The 21463-nt window shown below is 35.4% G+C and overlaps 1 protein-coding gene across 1 annotated transcript in view; it reads left to right on the forward strand.

Moving 5' to 3' along the window:
* The window catches only part of CATSPERE (catsper channel auxiliary subunit epsilon), a 219041-nt gene that overhangs the window by 98796 nt on the left and 98782 nt on the right, over positions 1-21463 (forward strand). Inside the window, exon 3 of the mRNA XM_036869246.1 lies at positions 9350-9827. Within this exon, the coding sequence (XP_036725141.1) occupies positions 9350-9827 (478 nt within the window). The remainder of the gene's footprint in view (positions 1-9349; positions 9828-21463) is intronic.

Raw genomic sequence — 21463 nt, forward strand, 5'->3', positions numbered from 1 at the left:
CTTTCCAATTTTTGTGTTGTCTTCAAGTTTTTTCATCAGTGTCTAATATTTTTCAATTCTTGACCTTTTTGGTTAGATTTATTCCTAGATATTTAATCTTTTTATGCAATTGTAAATGGGATTGTTTTCTTAGTTTCTCTTTCTGATAGTTCATTATGAGTGTATAGAAAAGCAACAGGTTTCTTTATATTAATTTTGCTTCCTGCAACTTTACTGAATTTATTTATTAGTTGTAATGGTTTTTGTTTTCTGGTGTTTTGGGGGGAGGTTTTGTTTGTTTGTTTGTCTGTTTGGTGGAGTCAGTAGTCTATAGGATTTTCTATGTATAGTTTCATGTCACCTGTAAGCAGTGACAGTTTTACTTCTTCCTTTCCAATTCGGATTCCTGCTATTTCTTTTTCATATTTGATTGCCATGGCTTCCATTACTACGTTGAATAAAAATTGTGACAGTGGGCATCCTTGTCTCATTCTTGATCTTAGAAGAAATGCTTTTAGCTTTTCACAGTTGAATTTGGTGTTGGCTGTGGGTTTGTCATACATGCTGTTTATTATGTTGAGGTATGTTCCCTCTATACCTACTTCGTTAAGAGTTTTTATCATGAAAGTATGCTGAATCTTGTCAAAAGCTTTTTCTGCATCTATTGAGATGATCATAATATAATTTTTATTCTTCACTTTGTTAATGTAGTGTATCACATCGATTGATTTCTGAATATTGAACCATTTTTACATCCCTGGATTAATCCCACTTGATCATGGTGTATGATCCTTTTAATGTATTGCATTTGGTTTGCTAATATTTTGTTGAGGAATTTTGCATCTATGTTTATCAGTGACATTAGTCTGTAATTTTCTTTTTGTGTGGTGTCTTTGGTTTCTGGTATCCATGTAATGCAACCTTTGGAATGACTTCAGAACCATTCCTTCTTCTTCAATTTTTGGGAATAATTTTAGAAAGATAGATGTTAACTTTTCTTTAAATGTTGATAAAATTCACATGTAATTTTTTTTGTTTATTAGGAGATTTTTAAATTACTGATTCAAATTAATTACTGGTAATTGGTCTGTTTATACATTCTTCCTGATTCATTCTTGGGTAGTTGTAAGTTCTAGGAGTGTATCCAATTTTTCTATATTGTCCATTCCATTGGTGTGTAATTGTTAATAGTAATCTCTTATGCTCCTTTTTATTTCTGTGGTATCAGTTGTCACTTCTCTTTTGTTTCTAATTTTATTGATTTGGGCTATCTTGCGTTTTTTTCTGATGAGTCTGGCTAAAGCTTTATCAATTTTGTTTATCTTTTCAGAGAGCTAACTCTTAGTTTCATTGATCTTTCCTATTGCCTTTTTAGTCTCTGATTTTATTTATTTATGCCCTGATCTTCATTATTTCTTTCCTTCTACAAACTTCAGGCTTTGTTTATTCTTCTTTTTCTAGTTCTTTTTGGTGTAAAGTTAGATCATTTGAGATTTTCCTTGTTTCCCAAGGTAAGCTTGTATCTCTTTAAAGTTCCCTCTTAGAACTGCTTTTGCTGTATCCCATAGGTTTTGGATCATTGTGTTTTTGTTTTCATTTGTATCCAGATTTTTTATTTCCTCTTGTATTTCTTTAACCCGTTGGTTGTTTAATAGCATGTTGTTTAGACTCCATGTGTTTATGTTTTTTACAGTTTTGTTTTAATTATAGTTGATTTCTAGTCTCATACCATTGTGGTTGAGAAAGATGCTTGATATGATTTCAGTCTTCTTCAGTGTATTGAGACTTGTTTTCTGCTCTAGCTTGTGATCTATCCTGGGGAATTTTCTATGTGTACTTGAAAAGAATGGGTGTTCTGCTATTTGGGGATGAAATGTTTTGTGTATATCTATTAATTCCGTATGGTCTAATGTATCATTTAAGGCCAGGGTTTCCGTATTGTTTTTCTGTCTAGATGATCTATCTGTTGATATAACTGAGGTCTTAAAGTCCCCACTTTTATTACATTACTGTTAGTTTCTCTCTTATGTGTGTTAATATTTGCTTTATGTATTTAGGTGCTCCTACTTTGGGTGTATATATATTGACATTAGTTATATCTTCTTCTTGGACTGATCCCTTTATCATTATGTAATGTCTTTCTTTGTCTCTTGTTATGGTCTTTGTTTTAAAGTCTATTTTACCTGCTATAAATATTGTACCTCAGCTTTCTTTTTATTTCCATTTGAAAGAAATACCTTTTTCCATCCCCTCACTTTCAATTTGCATGTGTCTTTAGATATGAAGTGAGTCTCTTGTAAATAGCTTATATATGGGTCTTATTTTTGTATTCATTTAGCTACTCTATGTCTTTTGATTGGAGCATTTAGTCCATTTACGTAATATTGATAAGTATGTACTTATTGCCATTTTGTTGTTTTCCACTTGTTTTTGTAGTTCTTTTTTGTTCCTTTCTTCTTTTGTTCACTTTCCTTGTGATTTGATGACTATCTTTAGTGTTATGTTTGTATTCCTTTTGTGTATCTATTATAGGTTTTTGGTTTGCAGTTACCATGAGGTTCATATATAACAACCTATATATAGGTGTGTGATTATTTTAAGTTGATGGTCTAAAATTGAGCACATTCTAACCAACCTACCTTTTTACCCACCCCCTTTTTTAAATGTTTTTGACGTCTTTTTTACATCTTTTTGTTTATGTATCCCTTAACTACTTATTGTGGATATAGATTATTTTTCTACTTTTATCTTTAAATCTTCCTAATAGCTTTATAAGTGGCTGATCTACTATCTTGACTGTATGTTTGCCTCTACCAGTGAGATTTATCCTTTTACGATTTTTATATTTCTAGTTGTAGCCTTTTCTTTTCCATTTAGAGAAGTTTCTTTAACATTTCTTATAAAGCCAGTTTAGTGGTGCTGAACTCTTTTATCTTTTGTTTGTCTGTAAAAGTCTATTCCTCCTTCAAATCTAAATTATAGCCTTGCCAGGTATTTTTGGTTGTACATTTTTTTCTTTCATCTCTTTCAATATATTGTGCCGCTCCCTTCTGGCCTGTAGCATTTATCCTGAAAAGTCAGGTAATTCTCTTATGGTAGTTCCCTTGTATATAACTAGTTGCTTTTCTCTTGATGCTTTTAAGATGCTCTCCTTATCTTTAATTTTTTATCATTTTAATTATACTTTGTCTTGCTCTCCATCTTGTTTGGGACTCTCTGTGCTTCCTGGACCTGAATGTCTGTTTCTTTTCTCAGGTTAGTGAAGTTTTCTGCTCTTATTTCTTCAAAAATTCTCTGCCCCTTTCTTTCTCTCTTCTCCTCCCTTCTCTCTTCTCCCCAATAATGCAAGTGTTAGTATGCTTGATGTTGTCCAAGAGGTCTCTTAAAGTATCCTCATTTTTTAATTCTTTTCTTTCTTCTGTTCAGTTCATGCGGTTTTCACTACTCTGTCTTCCTGATCACTGATTTGTTCCTCTGTATCATCTAATCTACTGTTGATTCCTTCTAGGCTATTTTTTTAATTTCAGCTATTGTATTCTTCTGCTGTGTTTGGTTCTTTTTTATATTTTGTAACTCTGTTGAAATTCTTACTGTGTTCATTCATTCTTCTCCCAAATTCATTGAACATTTTATATTCATTATCTTGAACACTTTATCAGATATATTGCTTTTCTCCACTTCTCTTCATTTTATTTCTGGGATTTTGCTGTGTTTCTTCATTTGGAACATATTCCTCTGTCTCATTTTCCCAATTCTTTGTTGTTTACTTCTATGTGTTAGGTAGGTCAGTTATGTTTCCTGATCTTATAGAAGTGGCTTTACGTAGGAGACATTCTATGGGGCCCAGCAGCACAGCCCTCTGGTCACCAGAACTATATGCTTTAGTGGTAGCCCTGATGTAGGCTGAATACACACTTCTGTTGTGGTGGGGCTGACTACTATGAGTGTGCTGGTCAGTGGGCCTGGCACCTCGCCAAGTTGGCTGTGAGGCTGCTCTTTGGGTGGTGGCTGTGGGCCCACTGGAGAGCAGGGTAGGCTTCCTGCTCAGTTAGCTGTGTGGCCCAATGGGTATGGGGCTTCTGCAGCCCATTGGAGGACAGGGCTGGGTTTCTGTGTAGCCATCTGCATGGATCAGGTGAGCTCTTTGCTGGTGCCAACCTGTTTCACAGTGGGGCCATGTTAAACAACTTTAAATACAAAGTTAAAACAAATTTACACAAACTACCAAAGCTTCCCTAAGACAAATAGGTAACATGAATACCCCTGTATCAATTAAAGAAATTGAATTTGTTATTTAAAAACCTTCCCACAAAGAAAACTTTAGGCCAAGAGTATTTCACCAGTGAGTTCTATGATATATTTTTAAAATAAATGACACCATTTCTTAACTCTTTCAGAAAATTGAAGGGGGGGGGACACTTCCCAATTTATTCTATGAGGCCAGCATTATGTGATACCACAACCAAGAATAACACATTACAAGAATATAAAACTGCAGACCAATATCTCTTATAAACAAAGATTTAAAACTTATAAACAAAGTTTTAGTAAATCAGGTCCAAAAATATATAAAAAGGAAAATACATCATGACCAAGTGGGATTTATCTTAGGAATGAAAGAATGATTTACAAGAGAAAGTCAATCAACGTAATTCACCTTATTAGAAAATAACAAAAGAAAAACTATATGATCACCTCAATAGGTGCATAAAAGCATTTGACAAAATCCAACATACACAATTGATTTTAAAAATCAGCAAATTAAGAATAAAAGAAAAAAAAAGAATAAAAGAGAACTTTCTCAACTTAACAAGGAACCTTTATGAAAAACTTTAAGATAGCATTGTATAATGGTAAAAGGCTATTTAGTCTGCTCAGATTTAATGTAATTATTGCTGTTGTTGGTTAAACTTACCATTTGGTATTTGTTTTCTATTAACACCATTTGTTCCTTTGTTTCTTTCTTCCCTTTCTTGCTTAAAATAAAGAACAAGGTGAGAATGTTTGCCCACACCACTTCTATTCAACATTGTACTGACAGTTCTAACAGGTGCAATGAATTAAGAAACAAGTAAAAGGAATCTATATTGAAAAGGAAAGTGTCTTTATTCAAACATTATTAGATGTAGAAAAGCTTATGAAATCTATTTTTCAAAAAGCTATCAGGGCTAATAAGTGTGTTTACCAGATTGCAGTGTACACGATCAATGTATAAAAATCAATTTCATTTTTATATGAAATATAACAAGTTAATTTTGTATATGAAATATGTAAACATATAAATGAACAATCATAAATTGAAATTTTAAAAAATACTGTTTAAAATAGATTCAAAAATATTAAATACTTAGGGGTAAATCTGACAAAAGAGGTGCAAATATACACACTTAAAAACTGCATACATTATTGAGCAAAGTAAAAGACTTACATGGGCAGATGTATCATGTTCATAGGTGGAAAAAACTCAATATTGTTAAAATGTCAATTCTTGAGAAATGCAGCACAACTTCAATTTAAATCCTAGCAGACTTCTATAGAAATTGAGAATTTGATTCTAAAAGTCATATGGCAATTCAGGGTAGAACAAAAAACTTATCTAGAAATAAATGCCACTAAAAATGTATGAGATCTTGGTTGGAATGCAGAATATTTTAAAATTTTTAAATCCTTCCTAAACTTATCTATAGATTTGATGCAGTGTTACTTTGTGGAAATCAGAAAATGATTCTAAAAGGTATATGATGAAGTAAAGGGCTGAGGGTTAGGAGAGGGTTGGGGCAAAGGATTTCTTCTACCATGTATCAAAATTTATTATAAAGCTATAGTAATTAAGACATTATAAATTATTTATAGCTGCCTTTTTTCATTTACTTCCACATCTCACCCTCTCCAACCTTTAGTGTGTCCAGTCATTATTATTTAAACTCTTTTAGCAGGTGTGAAGTGATATTTCATTTGGTTTTATTTATATATAATAATATAGATGCACTAGCTTTCTTATGTTTCATGCTTATATGATGTAAGTTTTTCTATTATTTTACTATCAACCTGTCTGTGACTTTATATTTCTTGTAAACTGCATATAGGGTCTTGCTTTTTCTCCAGTGTGACAATATCTGCCTTCAAATTTTAATAGTTAGTTCACTTAAATTTAATATAACTATTGCTAAGGTTGGGGTTAAGTCTACCATCTTGGCATTTGTTTTCTATTAATGCCTCTTGTTCTTTGTTCCTTTGTTTCTTGTCTTCCTCTGGATGAATCATGTATTTTTCAGTATTTCTATGTTGTCTCCTATATTGATTTTTTTAATTCAAAATTATTTTTTAGTAGTTGCACTTGACTTTATAATAATCATCTTTAATTTATCAGAATCTAAATTTAAATAAAACTTACTTCACAACAGTGTAAAAACCTTATAACTATACAACTCCATTTATACCCCACCCATCCTTTGTACTCTGGTCTCATATTTATTTCTAAATATGCTATAAATCCCAAAATACCTTGTTAATATTTTTGCTTTAAAAAGTCAATTGTGATAAAGATATATAGATATAAACTGATAGCAAAATAAGTTTTTTATATATACCTTCCTGTGTGCACTTTATTTCTGTCTGCACATCCAGTGTTCCTCCTGGTTTCATTTCCCTTCAACCTGAAGAACGTCTTTAAAATTTCTTGTATTGCAGGTTCTCTCAGCATTTGTCTGTATCAAAGTGTCTTTATTTTTTTGCCTTCATTTTTGAAGGACATTTTCCACTCAATACAGAATTATAGGATGACAGGTGGTTTTTGTTGTTTTTCAATTGTTTTTAAAGGAATTTATAAAGATATCATTCCATTATCTTATGGCTTTCATCATTTTTGGTAAGAAGTGAGTCATTATTCATGTTACTGTTCTCAAATATATAATGTGTCTTTTTACTTGTTGCTTCTTTAGAGTTTTCCTTTTATCTTTGGTTTTCAGCACTTTTATTATGTGCCCAAGTGTAATTTCCTTTTTATTTATCCTGTTTGAGGTTCAATTGAACTTCTTGGATTTCTGGGATTATGTCTTTCATTAATTTTTGGTGTTCTTGGACATTATTTCTTCAAATACTTTTTCAGCACCATTCTCTTTTTCCTCTTCTTGGATTCCAAAAACATATATATGAGACCATTTAATATAGTCCCACAGATCTCAGATGACCTGTTAATTTTTTTTCAACTCTGCTTTTCTTCTTTGTATTTCAGTTTGGTTACATGCTATTAACCTCTCTTCAAATTCATTGCTCTTTTCCTCTTCTTTTCTCAGTTTACTCTTAAATCCATCTAATAATTTCTTTATTCCTGGTATCATATTTTTAATTTCTAGCATTTCCATTCTGGTTTTTTTTTATCATTTACGTATCTTGGCTGTAATTCCCCATCTCTGCATTCTTGTTGCCCATATTTCCACTAGATCTTCTGTGTTTTATCATAGCTATTTTCTTTTTGGCCATGCCTGGTGTCTTAGCACTGACAGGATTCCAGAGATCTCTTCATATTTCACAATTGAATCACCAGCTTTCCAAACCCTAGAAGAGCCATCTCTGCTCTAGAGTCTAGCTGCCAGCTTTTTTTTTTTTTCTTAATCACTGAAGATTTCTCTTTCCTCTCTCATCAGCCCCTAGGTTTTCTTGCCTTGGGAGATCTCTATCTCTCTCTCCTGATTCCCTGACCCCAATATAGCATGGAGACTGCTTTATACTTTCAGTAAAGGCCACACATATCTCAGAGGGAGAGTTTTTCTCAGTTTATCCTACTCCCTGTGTATGGTAGCTGAGCATCCAGAATGCTAATGGATTTCTCTCAACTTTGCTGCCTTGCTGCCTGCCCCCTCCCCATCTTCAGGAGGTTACTGCTTTATATTTGGGAGAGACCCTGAATGCATCAGAGGGATTACTCAGCTTTCCTGCTTTGCCCCAAGACCTTGGCTTACTGTACCCAAGCACTAAGTGAAGATCTATAGGAAAGAGTTTTGGGTGGGTGAAATCTCATTCCATGTCTGGGGCTAATTGGAATTCCCATCTATCGTGTTTATGACAAATTCCCCTTCCCATCCCTCTGCCAAGAATAGTGAGAATAGCTGTGCCTTTTCTATAAAGGGCTCATCATTTTGTTTCTAATCTATTTCCCTTTTGAGAATTGTTTCACACTCATTTTTAGCAACAGAAGTTCTAGGCTTTAAATTGAATCCTTGTTTGGTAAAATGTCTTTTTACCCCAAATGGTCTCTTTTTTAAAATTATCAGTTTGATTTCTGTCTACATCCTGTTTGAGTATAGACTAAATATTTGTACATTAAGTAGATATACAAATTTATTTAGGGAGACAAGATGTGCACAAAAGACTCCTGTTGATTGTCATGGACATAAAAGTTACATTTTCAGTAAGACTCTTTAAGAATTAGAAACAGCTGGGGAGGGGAAACAGGGGGAAAGGGAGACCTTGGCTCCCTGAATGAAATTATGCCCACTGAATTTCAAACATAGCAGTCTGTGCATGGCCTTCCTCTCTAAGAGTGTCCATAAAATGGTAGTATTGTTTTGTCTCAGGTTTTAAGTTCTCTCTTCTCTTTAGCCAAGGAAGTTTGAATTCCAAAAATAATGTTTGAAGTATCCTTATTTTTTTTCCCTTGGTTATTTATTTTAAATATAGCAGTGTGTACACGTCAATCCCAAACTCCCTAACTATCCCTCCCCTCTATGCTTCCCCCCTGGTAACCATAAGTTTGTTCTCTAAATCTGTGAGTCTGTTTCTGTTTTGTAAATAAGTTCATTTGTATCATTTTTTTTAGATTCCGCATATAAACAATATCATATGATATTTTCTCTTTCTCTGACTTACTTCACTCAGTATGACAATCTCTAGGTCCATTCGTGTTGCTGCAAATGGCATTATTTCATTCTTTTTAATGGCTGAGTAATATTCCATTGTATATATGTACTACATCTTCTTTATCCATTCCTCTGTCTATGTAAGTGTCCTTATATCTTGACCTTAGTAAACATCAGCGTCAAAGGGGCACTCCTGGCCAGAGTGGATAAATACATAAGAAAAGAGAAGGTTGATGCTCTTTGAGGATTTAAAAGGGAATTAAGAATAATTATTTCTACTGATAGGAAAAGTATATAAAATAATAAAATTACTGAATATTTATTTTTATGCTTGCGTGTAATATATTTTCATGTAATATATTTCTATGTCTGAAGTATTAGTCATAAATATAATAAAAATTAAATCTTAGTAGTTACTGTTTTATTTTTAAATGTAGCAAATTAGAAGATGGGAACTGCTAACACTGTCCCTAAAATCAAAGATTGTCTAATTATTTTCAATTTTGTCACAGGATAAAGGAAGAAGAAGCAGCATGGCAATCTGGACAGAAAATGAGGTTTATCTTGGATATGCTTTGCTTAAATTTGTTAAAATAATAACTACTGAAAAACTGAAAGAACTTCTAAATATGTCATCAGCTGCTACTCTGACTATACACAATGTTGAGTATACAGGACACCCTTTGGAACTTGCCTTGTTATTAAATTACTGCATTACATGTAACATCATCAAAACGATTTACCTAGTGATATACAATGAAGATACAGAACAGTGGGTATTCCAAGACTTTGCATTAGATGTCACTACTGACACTTTTTTAATTCCAAATTTTATATATTCAGCAATGCCAGAATTAATACTATGGGACAAACATAGGATCTACTATTATTATCATAATTTCACAGATACTGGAGTTTTACAAACACCTACAGAATTTGGAAATCTATCAAGATTATCACATAACAGCACTATTCATGATGTTTTTATGGGTAAGGTATTCTCATTCTGCAAAAATTATTCTAGATTTCGTAATAGATATCTTGCTTATGAAGATGTAATAATTTTAATGGATTAATATATGGTGCTTTTGATAAAGGTGCTGTTTTACCACTTTTAAAATTCTATTAATCTTTAAAATTCTATTAATGTTAAGTAGGATCTCACAAAGCAAAATGGCAAACTCAGATTCTTTTTTCAGAGGTTCATTTTGGTCAATCAGCAGATACATATGCAACTTACATATGCATTTTCAATGTATGTGTTGTTGTATTCATTTCCTAGGGCTCCGATAACAAAGTACCATAAAATGGTACAAACTTAAAACAGCAGAAATTTATTGTCTCAGTTCTAAAGGCTAGAAGTCCACATTCAAAGTGTTGGCAGGGCCATACTCCCTCTGAAAGCTAGGGAATCTTTCCTAGCTTCTAGTGACTTGCTGGCAAACCTTGTCATTCCTTGGCTTGCAGCTGCATCATTCCAATTGCTGCCTGTGTCATCACATAGAATTCTTGTGTCTTCACATGATCATCTTGTTATAAGGACACCAGGGCCAACCCTATTCCAGTATGACCTCATCTTAAATAATTATATCTATAATGACCCTATTTCCAAATATTGTTACATTCTGAAGTAGTATTTGGAGTTAGAAGTTCGACACATCTTTTTTGAGGGGACACAATTCAATTAATCTATAACAGGTGCTGTAGAGTTAAATAGATCTGTTTTCAAGTCCATGAACATGTAATTTAACATTTCCAAGCCTCAGTTTTCTAATCTAGAATATAGGACTGTCGTGTTGATTAGATAAGGGATTGTATATAAAATGCTTAGAATAATACCTGGCAAGTGGTAAACCTTCAATTAATAGTAGTTATTCTTCATGTTATTATTCCTGAGGTAGTGTACTAAACATTATAGGAAATGCAAAGAAATAGAAAGTTTAATCCTCAAGGAATCTAGTTAGGAGATAAATTTACCATGAAATTTAAAGTAGATATCACTGTAATTTGTAATTAGTCTTTCTTGACCCCATATCATCCTTCAACTCTCAACCATCCAGTTTTGCTGCTCCCCTTTACAACAAAACTCCAAGGAAGTATTGCCTAGTTTTACTTTTTCCTCTTTCCTCTAATTCTCTCTTGAATCCGCTCTAATCAAATTTTCTCAGAAACTGCCCTTATCAAGAGTTTCAATGACTTCCACTTTTCTAATCCAGTGGCAAATTTTCAGTCATCTTTCATGATCTGGCAGCAGCATTTGAAACAATTCAACATGGCCTTTTTCTTGAAACACTTTTTTTTTTCACTGAATTTTAGGGTATCACTTTTTTGGTCTTCCTCCTACTTCACTAGCTATTCCTCCTCAGCCTCTTTTCCATTCTCATCTTCTTAATTCCTAAATGAAGAATTACCTCAGGGTTTGGTTCTCAGACATCTTCTAAACTCTATTTACATTCATTCTTTGCCCTCCATCCATGACCCCTAGCCTGAACTCCAAACTACTATTTCCTACTACCTTCTTGATACCTTCACTTGGATGACTAGTGGGCATCTCAGACTAACATACCCAAAACTGAATCCTTGTTTCCCTCACCCACACTTCAACCTGCTTCTTCCCTAGTTCTCCCCTATCGAGTAAACAGCACTTCTTTTCTTCCAGCCACAAACCATCACCTCATCCTTGAATCCTCCCCTTTTACATCCCACAACCAAGCCATTATCAAATCCTGTTGGCTATATCTAAAAAGTGTATCTAATATCTAACCTTTTTTCACCATTCCCACTCCAGTTCAAGCCCCTATCCTCTCTAGCCCGTACATACAAAAGATTTTTAAGTGGCCTCTCATCTTTTATCCTTGAGTCCACATCCCTAACCAGAGTCCACCTAGCAGCCAGAGTGAGCCTTTGAAAATATATGTAAAATCATATTATTCCTCTGCTTAAAACCCTCATTTGGCTTCTTATATCACTCAGAATAAAATCTAAAACCTTTAGCATCACCTGAAAAACAATATGTGATCTGGCCCAGGACTCTGATGTCATCTTCTATCCCTCGACCCTTTGTTCAGTGTTACTTAGCCAGACTGGCCTCTTTGCTATTCCTTGGATATCTACTGTTTCCCTGGATATCTACTGCCAAGAATATTCCTCACTTTGATATCTACATAACTCTTATACTTAATTCAGGTCTAAGTCCAAATGTCACCCTATCAGAGAGCTCTTCCCTGACCCTGACCTAACTCCCCTGCTCTGCCACTTACACTTCTTTATTTTGTTCACAGCACTTATCATCACCTAACAAATGATATGTGTACTTATTTGTAGCTGAATCTTCCACCAAAAAAAAAGTTCTGCATGACTTCATTATATTTGCTGCTTTACCCACAATATCTAGAACAGTATATAATAAGTACTTTTTGGAATAAATAATTGAAAAATATTCATTGAGCACCACTATTTGTGAGGCATTCTGCTAGGGGTTGGAGATATAGTGGTAATTTGAACACAATTCCCACCCTCCCAGAGTTTACAAAATTGCATAGAATAAAGACAAGTTAACATGCAAATAGAGCAACATGTTTAATTCTATGATAGAGACAATATAGGATGCTATGGAAACACACAGATTGAGTACCTTACCCAAATTGGGAGACATGGAAGTAGGGAAGGCTACCTTGAGGTAGGGAAGTGGTATCTAAACTGAGATCTGCTGAATAAACCAGGGTTAGACAGTGAAGACAATTGATGGGATTGGTGTGCCCAGTGACCCAGAGACAGAGATGACAGGATACTTTCCAGAACTTGAAAGATGATAAACTGCTGAAACAGAGTTCTGCAGAGAGAAAAGGGATGAGTCTCTTCTGGAGAAATAGAGTCCAGATTATTAAAGACTTCAAAAGTCGTATGAAGAAATTGGACCTTCTTCTAAGGCCCTAGGGGGTTCTAAAGAGTTATAAGCAAGAGAGAAGCAGGATATTTGTGTTTTTAAAAGACCATAGTGAAAAGAAGATAAGGTCAGAATGATAAATTGGGGATAGACTTTAGAGGACCTTAAAGTTTGAATATTGTACTGAAAGCCATTCAGAAATGCTGAAATAAAAAGTTTAAACAGTTTATAAGTATATGAGATATGAAGTTAAAGGTCCTCAGCCTTCACTATTTCCATTTCTCAGATAACCCACTATTAACAAGTTCCTGTGAATTTATCTAGACTTTTTAAAAAGCAAATTCAAAATATAACAGGTGAACTCAGACAAGATGACAGAGTAGAAGGACCTGAGCTCACTACTCTCACAAGCACACCAAAATTACAACTATTTACAGAACAACTATTGATGAAAAAGACCAGAACCTGCCAGAAAAGATCTACAACTAAAGATATAAAGGAGGAACCACAATGAGACTGGTAGGAGGGACAGAGTCACAGTATACTCAAGTCCCATGTCTCTGGGCAGCCCACAAACAGGAGACTAATTATAATTGCAGAGGTTCTCCCCAAGGAGTGAGCAGTCTGAACCCCACATTGTGCTCCCCAGCACCAGATGATGACTCCCCAGAACATTTGGGTTTGAAGGCCAGTGGGGCTTACTTTCAGGAGTTCTGGAGAGCTGTGGGAAATAGAGACCCAGAAAATGTCACATGCTCCAGGACCCAGAGCAGAAGTTGTAATTTGAAAGGATCCTGGGTCAGACCTACCTGCTGATCTTGGAGAGTCTCCTGGAGAGGCAGGAGTAGAATGGAGCTCATGCTGGGGACACAGACACTGGCCACAGCCATTTTTGAGAGCTCTTTCTACCACATGGACCCTGGTGCTGGCAAGCATCATTTTGGAATTCTCCCTCTAGTTTATTAGCTTCAGGACCCAACCCTGCCCATGCCCAACAGCCTGTAGCCACCACTACTGGGATGCCTTGGACCAAGCAACTAACTAGGTGGGGACACAGCCCTGCCCACCAGCAGACAGGCTTCCTTAAGACCCCCAGAGCCCACAGCCACTTCTGGACACAGCCCTGCCCATCAGAGGGTCCAGGACCTGGACCCACACACCAGAGCTCAAGCACTAAACCTGGAGCCCCCAAGGCCTTGTAGCCAGAGACACCAGGATGCAGCTCTACCACCAATGAGCAGGCACCAGCCACCAGAAAGCCTGCTCTAGCCTTGGGACCAGCCTCACCCACCAGTGGGCAGACACTAGCCACAGGACAACCAGAGGACAACCACAGCCCACAACCTGTGGACCCAGTGGACCAGCACCAACCTTGTGACCAGCTGGAACCTGAACCTACACATCACAGGCCAACACAAGCTTTGGAACACTCTGGACTCCACATCCAGCTGTGTCAGGAACTGGACCCACCCATCAGCAATCTGAAATCAACTCTGGGGCCCCTGGGCCCTGCAGCCAGACCTGAGGACCCAGTTCTGCCCAATAGTAAGCTGGCACTAGCTCCAAGACCTGGATTCACCCACCAGTGGACAGGCATCAATCCCAGGATTTCCTGGACCCTAACCCCACCCACCAGTGAACAAGCACTAACACCGGGGACCCCGGGGGTTCTGCAGCCCACCACCTCATGATCCGGTTCCACCAACCAGTGGCTGGCAGACTCCTTAAAAGGCAGAGCCTGGCAACCAACTGGATTTGGAGCCAACAAAGCCTACCAAGCCACCCACAGTAGTCAACCCACCACAACAGAAGGTCATATGCAACCCACATAGGGAATGACCCTAGAGTATATAGCTCAGGTTATGAGAGGGAAGTGTGCTACTAGGATGCATAGGACATCTCCTACAAAAGGCCACTTTTCCAAGGTCAGGAAACATAACCTACCAGATACAAAGAAACAAAAACAACGTTAGGCAAAATGAAACAACAGAGGAACATATTCCAAACAAAGGAACAAGATAAAACCCCTGAAAACTAAGTGAAGTGGAAATAGGAAATCTACCCAAGAAAGAGTTCAGGGTAATGATCATAAATATGATCAAAGAACTGGGGAGAAGAATGGATGCACAGAGAGATAGATAAGTTAGAGATTTTTTAACAGAGTTGGAAAATGTAAATAACAACCAGAGGTGAGGAATACAGTAATGAAATGAAAAATACACTAGAAGGAACCAACATTAGACTAAATGGTACAGAGGAATGGATCAGCAATCTGGAAGACAGAGTAGTGGAAATCACTGATGCTGAGCAGAAAAAAGAATGAAAAGTAATGAGGACAGTTTAAGAAACTTCTGGGATAACATCAAGCATACTAACATTTGCATTATAGGGGTCCCAGAATGAGAAGAGAGAGAGAAAGGGGCCAAGAACACATTTGAAGACATAATAGCTGAAAAGTTCCCTAACCTGGGAAAGAAAACAGACATCCAAGTCCAGGAAGCACAGAGAGTCCCAAATATGGTCAACTCAAAGAGAACCACAAGACACATTGTAATTAAGATGCCAAAACATAAAAATAGAGAATATTAAAAGCAATAAGGGAAAAGCAACAAGTTACATACACAGGAACTCCCATAAGGCTATCAGCTGCCTTTTCAGTAGAACCTCTGTAGGACAGAAGGGAGTGGCATGATATATTTAAAGTGATAAAAAGGAAAAACCTACAAACAAAAATATTCTACCTGGCAAGGATTTCATTCAGATTTGATGGAGAAGTCAAATTTATACAGACAAGCAAAAGGTAAAAGAGTCCTGTACCACCAAACAAGCTTAAAAAGGAATGTTGAAGGGATATCTCTAAGCAAAAAAGAAAAGGCCACAACCAGAAGCATGAAAATTATGAAAGGAAAAAGCTCATCAGTAAAGGCAAATATACAAAAAAAGGTAGAAAATCAACCACATACACAGATAGTAGAAAGCTTAAATGACGAAAGTAGTAAAATAATCTATATTCACAATAAGCTGTTATGGGATGCACAAAAAAATTAGACGTAAAATACGATGTCAAAAACAGGAATCACGCAGGGAGGAGAGTACAAATGCAGGTTTGTTAAAATGTGTTTGAAATTCAGAGATCAGCAACTTAAAACAATCACATGTATATATACATTGTTATAAGTAGACCTCATGGTAAACATAAACCAAAAATCTATAACAGATACACACACAGAAAAGAGAAAGGAATCCAAACATAACACTAAAGATAGTCATCAAATCACAAGAGAACAAAAGACGAAGAAAGGATCAAAAAGTACTACAAAATAACTGCAAAACAATTAACAAAATGGCAATAAGAACATACATGTCAATAATTATTTTAAATGTGAATGGACTAAACTCTCCAATCAAAAGACATGGCTGAATGGATACAAAAACAAAACACATATATATCCTGCCTACAAGAGAGTCAATTCATATCTAAAGACACACACAGACTGAAAGTGAAGAGATGGAAAAAGGTATTCCATGCAAATGAAACAAGAAGAAAGCTGGGGTAACAATACTTATATTGGAAAAAATAGACCTTAAGGCAAACACTGTTGCAAGAGACAAAAAAGGACATTACATGATGATAAAGAATCAATCCAAGGAGAATATATAACTATTGTAAGTATATATGCACCTAACATAGTAGTACCTAAGCATATAAAGCAACTATTAATACATATAAAAGGAGAGACTGACAGTACCACAATGATAGTGGGGACTTTTAAACCCACTTACATTAAAGGACAGATTATCCAGATGGAAAATTAATAAGGAAACATTGGCCTTAAATAACACATTAGATAGAATTAATATATATAGAGAGAGAGAACTTTCCATCCAAAAGCAGCAGAATACACATACTTTTCAAGTGTACATGGAACATTCTTCAAGAGAGATCACATACTAGGCCACAAAAGAAACCTCTTAATTTAAGAAAACTGAAATCATACCAAGCATCTTTTCTGACCATAACACTATGAGACTAAAAATCAACTACAGGAAAAAACTACAAAAAACACAAACACATGGAGTCTAAAGAATATGCTACTAAAGAACCAATGATCACTGAAGAAATCAAAGAGAAAATCAAAAAATACCTGCAGACAAGTGAAAACAAAAACACAACAATCCAAAATCTATGGGAGACAGCAAAAGCAGTTCTAAGAGGGTAATTTATAGTGATACAAGCCTATGTCAGGAAAAAGAAGTATCTAAAATAAAAAACGTAACTTTCCACCTAAAAGATTTAGAGAAAGAAAGATAAAAAAATCCCAAAGTTAGTAGAAGGAAACAAATCATAAAAAGCAGAACAGAAATAAATGAAATAGAGATGAAGAAAACAATAGAAAAGATAAATAAAATTAAAAGCTGGTTCTTTGAAAGTTAAACAAAATTGATAAACCTTTAGTCAGACTCATCAAGAAAAAAAGATAAAGAGCTCAAATCAATAAAGTTAGAAATGAAAAAAGAGAAGCTACAAGTGACACCACGGAAATACAAAGGAGAGAAGCAAGAAGAACTACAATCCTGCAGCCTGTGGAACAAAAACCACATTCACAGAGAGATAGACAAGATGAAAAGTCAGAAGGCTATGTACCAGATGAAGGAACAAGATAAAACCCCAGAAAAACAACTAAATGAAGTGGAGATAGACAACCTTCCAGAAAAAGAATTCAGAGTAATGATAGTGAAGATGATTCAGGACCTCGGAATAAGAATGGAGGCAAAGATCGAGAAGATGCAAGAAATGTTCAACACAGATCTAGAAGAATTAAAGAACAAACAAACAGAGATGAACAATACAATAACTGAAATGAAAAATATACTACAAGGAATCAATAGCAGAATAACTGAGGCACAAGAATGGATTAGTGACCTGGAAGACAGAATGGTGGAATTCACTGCTGTGGAACAAAATAAAGAGAAAAGAATGAAAAGAAATGAAGACAGCCTAAGAGACCTCTGGGACAACATTAAACGCAACAGCATTCGCATTATAGGGGTCCCAGAAGGAGAAGAGAGAGAGAAAGGACTCGAGAAAATCTTTGAAGAGATTATAGTCAAAAACTTCCCTAACATGAGAAAGGAAATAGCCACCCAATTCCAGGAAGCACAGAGAGTCCCATACAGGATAAACCCAAGGAGAAACACGCCGAGACACATAGTAATCAAATTGGCAAAAATTAAAGAAAAAGAAAAATTATTGAAAGAAGCAAGGGAAAAACGACAAGTAACATACAAGGGAACTCCCATAAGGTTAACAGCTGATTTCTCAGCAGAAGCTCTACAAGCCAGAAGGGAGTGGCATGACATATTTATAGTGATGAAAGGGAAGAACCTACAACCAAGATTACTCTACCCAGCAAGGATTGCATTCAGATTTGATAGAGAAATCAAAAGCTTTACAGACAAGCAAAAGCTAAGAGAATTCAGCTCCACCAAACCAGCTCTACAACAAATGCTAAAGGAACTTCTCTAAGTGGGAAACACAAGAGAAGAAAAGGGCCTACAAAGACAAACCCAAAACAATTAAGAAAATGATAATAGGAACATACATATCAATAATTACCTTAAACGTGAATGGATTAAATGCTCCAACCAAAAGACACAGGCTTCCAGAATAGATACAAAAACAAGACCCATATATTTGCTGTCCACAAGAGGCCCACTTCAGACCTAGGGACACATACAGACTGAAAGTGAGGGAATGGAAAAAGATATTCCATGCAAATGGAAATCAAAACAAAGCTGGAGTAGCAATACTCATATTAGATAAAATAGACTTTAAATTAAAGAATGTTACAAGAGACAAGGGAGACACTACATAATGATCAAAGGATCAATCCAAGAAGAAGATATAACAATTATAAATATATATGCACCCAACATAGGAGCACCTCAATACATAAGGGAACTGCTAAGAACTACAAAAGAGGAAATCAACAGTAACACAATAAAGTGGGGGACTTTAACATCTCATTTACACCAATGGACAGATCATCCAAACAGAAAATTAATAAGGAAACACAAGCTTTAAGGACACAATAGACCAGATAGATTTAATTGATATTTATAGGACATTCCATCCAAAAACAGAAGATTACACTTTCTTCTCAAGTGCGCAAGGAACATTCTCCAGGATAGATCACATCTTGGGTCACAAATCAAGCCTCAGTAAATTTAAGAAAATTGAAATCATATCAAGCATCTTTTCTGACCTCAGTGCTATGAGATTAGAAATCAATTACAGGGATAAAAACGTAAAAAACACAAACACATGGAGGCTAAACAATACGTTATTAAGTAACCAAGAGATCACTGAAGAAATCAAAGAGGAAATAAAAAATACCTAGAGACAAATGACAATGAAAACACGATGATCCAAAACCTATGGGATGCGGCAAAAGCAGTTCAAACAAGGAAGTTTATAGCTATACAAGCCTACCTCAAGAAACAAAATAATTCTCAAATAAACTATCTATCCTTACACCTAAAGGAACTAGAGAAAGAAGAACAAACAAAACCCAAAGTTAACAGAAGGAAAGAAATCATAAACGTCAAGAGCAGAAATGAATGAAATAGAAAGGAAGAAAACAATAGCAAAGATAAAGAAAACTAAAAGCTGGTTCTTTGAGAAGATAAAATTGATAAACCATTAGCCAGACTCATCAAGAAAACGAGGGATAGGACTCAAATCAATAAAGTTAGAAATGAAAAAGGAGAAGTTACAGCAGACACCGCAGAAATACAAAGCATCCCAAGAGACTACTACAAGCAACTCTATGCCAATAAAATGGACAACCTGGAAGAAATGGACAAATTCTTAGAAAGGTACAATCTTCCAAGACTGAACCAGGAAGAAATAGAAAATATGAACAGACCAATCCCAAGTAATGAAATTGAAACTTTGATTAAACATCTTCCAACAAACAGAAGTCCAGGAACTGATGGCTTCACAGGCGAATTCTATCAAACACTTAGAGAAGAGCTAACACCTATCCTTTTGAAACTCTTTCCAAAAATTGCAGAGAAAGGAACACTCCCAAGCTCATTTTATGAGGCCATCATCACCCTGATACCAAAACCAGAAAAAGATACCACAAAAAAAGAAAATTATAAGCCAATATCATTGATGAACATAGACGAAAATATACTCAACAAAATACTAGCAAACTGTGTCCAAAAATACATTAAAAGGATCATACACCATGATCAAGTGGGATTTATCCCGGGGATGCAAGGATTTTTCAATATCCAGAAATCAATTGGTGTGATACACCACATTAACAAACTGAAGAATAAAAACCATATGATCATCTCAATAGATGCAGGAAAAAAATTGACAAAATTCAATATTCAATTATAAAAACTCTCCAGAAAGTGGGCATATAGGTAACCTACCTCAACATAATAGAGGCCATATATGACAAACTCACAGCTAACATCATTCTCAGTGGTGAAAAACTGAAAGCACTCCCTCTAAGATCAGTAACAAGACAAGGATGTCCACTGTCACCACTTTTATTCAACATAGTTTTGGAAGTCCTGGCCACAGCAATCAGAGAAGAAAAAGAAGTAAAAGGAATCCAGATTGGAAAAGAAGAAGTAAAACTGTCTGTCTTTGCAGATGACCTGATACTACACATAGAAAATCCTAAAGATACCACCAGAAAACTGTTAGAGCTCATCAATGAATTCAGTAAAGTTGCAGGATACAAAATTAATACACAGAAATCAGTTGCATTTCTATACACTAAAACAAAAGATCAGAAAGAATTTAAGAAAATAATCCCATTTACCATTGCATCAAAAAAGAATAAAATACCTAGGAGTAAACCTACCTAAGGAGGCAAAAGACCTGTACTCTGAAAAGTATAAGATGCTGATGAAAGAAATCGAAGATGACACAAACAGTTTGAAAAATATACCATGTTCTTGGATTGGAGGGATCAATATTGTCAAAATGACTATACTACCCAAGGCAATCTACAGATTCAATGCAATTCCTATCAAATTATCAACAGCATTTTTCACAAAAGTAGAACAAAAATTTTTATTTAATTTGTATGGAAACACAAAAGACCCTGAATAGCCAAAACAATCCTGAAAAAGAAAAACGGTGCTGGAGAAGTCAGGCTCCCTGACTTCAGACTGTACTACAAAGCTACAGTCATCAAAACAGTATGGTACTGGCTCAGAGATAAACCCACTCACCTATGGTCAACTAATCTATGACAAAGGAGGCAAGAATATACAATGGAAAAAAGACAGTCTCTTCAGTAAGTGGTGCTGGGAAAAGTGGACAGCTACATGTAAAAGAATGAAATTAGAACACTCTCTAACACCATACACAAAAATACATTCCAAATGGATTAAAGACCTAAATGTAAGACTGGACACTATAAAACTCTTAGAGGAAAACCTAGGAAAAACACTCTTTGACATAAATCACAGCAAGATCTTTTTTGACGCACCTCCTAGAGAAATGGAAATAGAAACAAAAATAAACAAGTAGGACCTAAAGAAACTTAAAAGCTTCTGCACAGCAAAGGAAACCATAAACAAAATGAAAAGACAACCCCACAGAAAGGGAGAAAATATTTGCAAGCAAAGTGACCGACAAGGAATTAATCTCCAAAATATACAAAGAGTGCATGCAGCTCAATATCAAAAAAAAAAAACCATCATAAAA

The sequence above is a fragment of the Balaenoptera musculus genome, chromosome 1 (assembly GCF_009873245.2).
Source record: "Balaenoptera musculus isolate JJ_BM4_2016_0621 chromosome 1, mBalMus1.pri.v3, whole genome shotgun sequence".
Taxonomy (NCBI): Eukaryota; Metazoa; Chordata; class Mammalia; order Artiodactyla; family Balaenopteridae; genus Balaenoptera; species Balaenoptera musculus.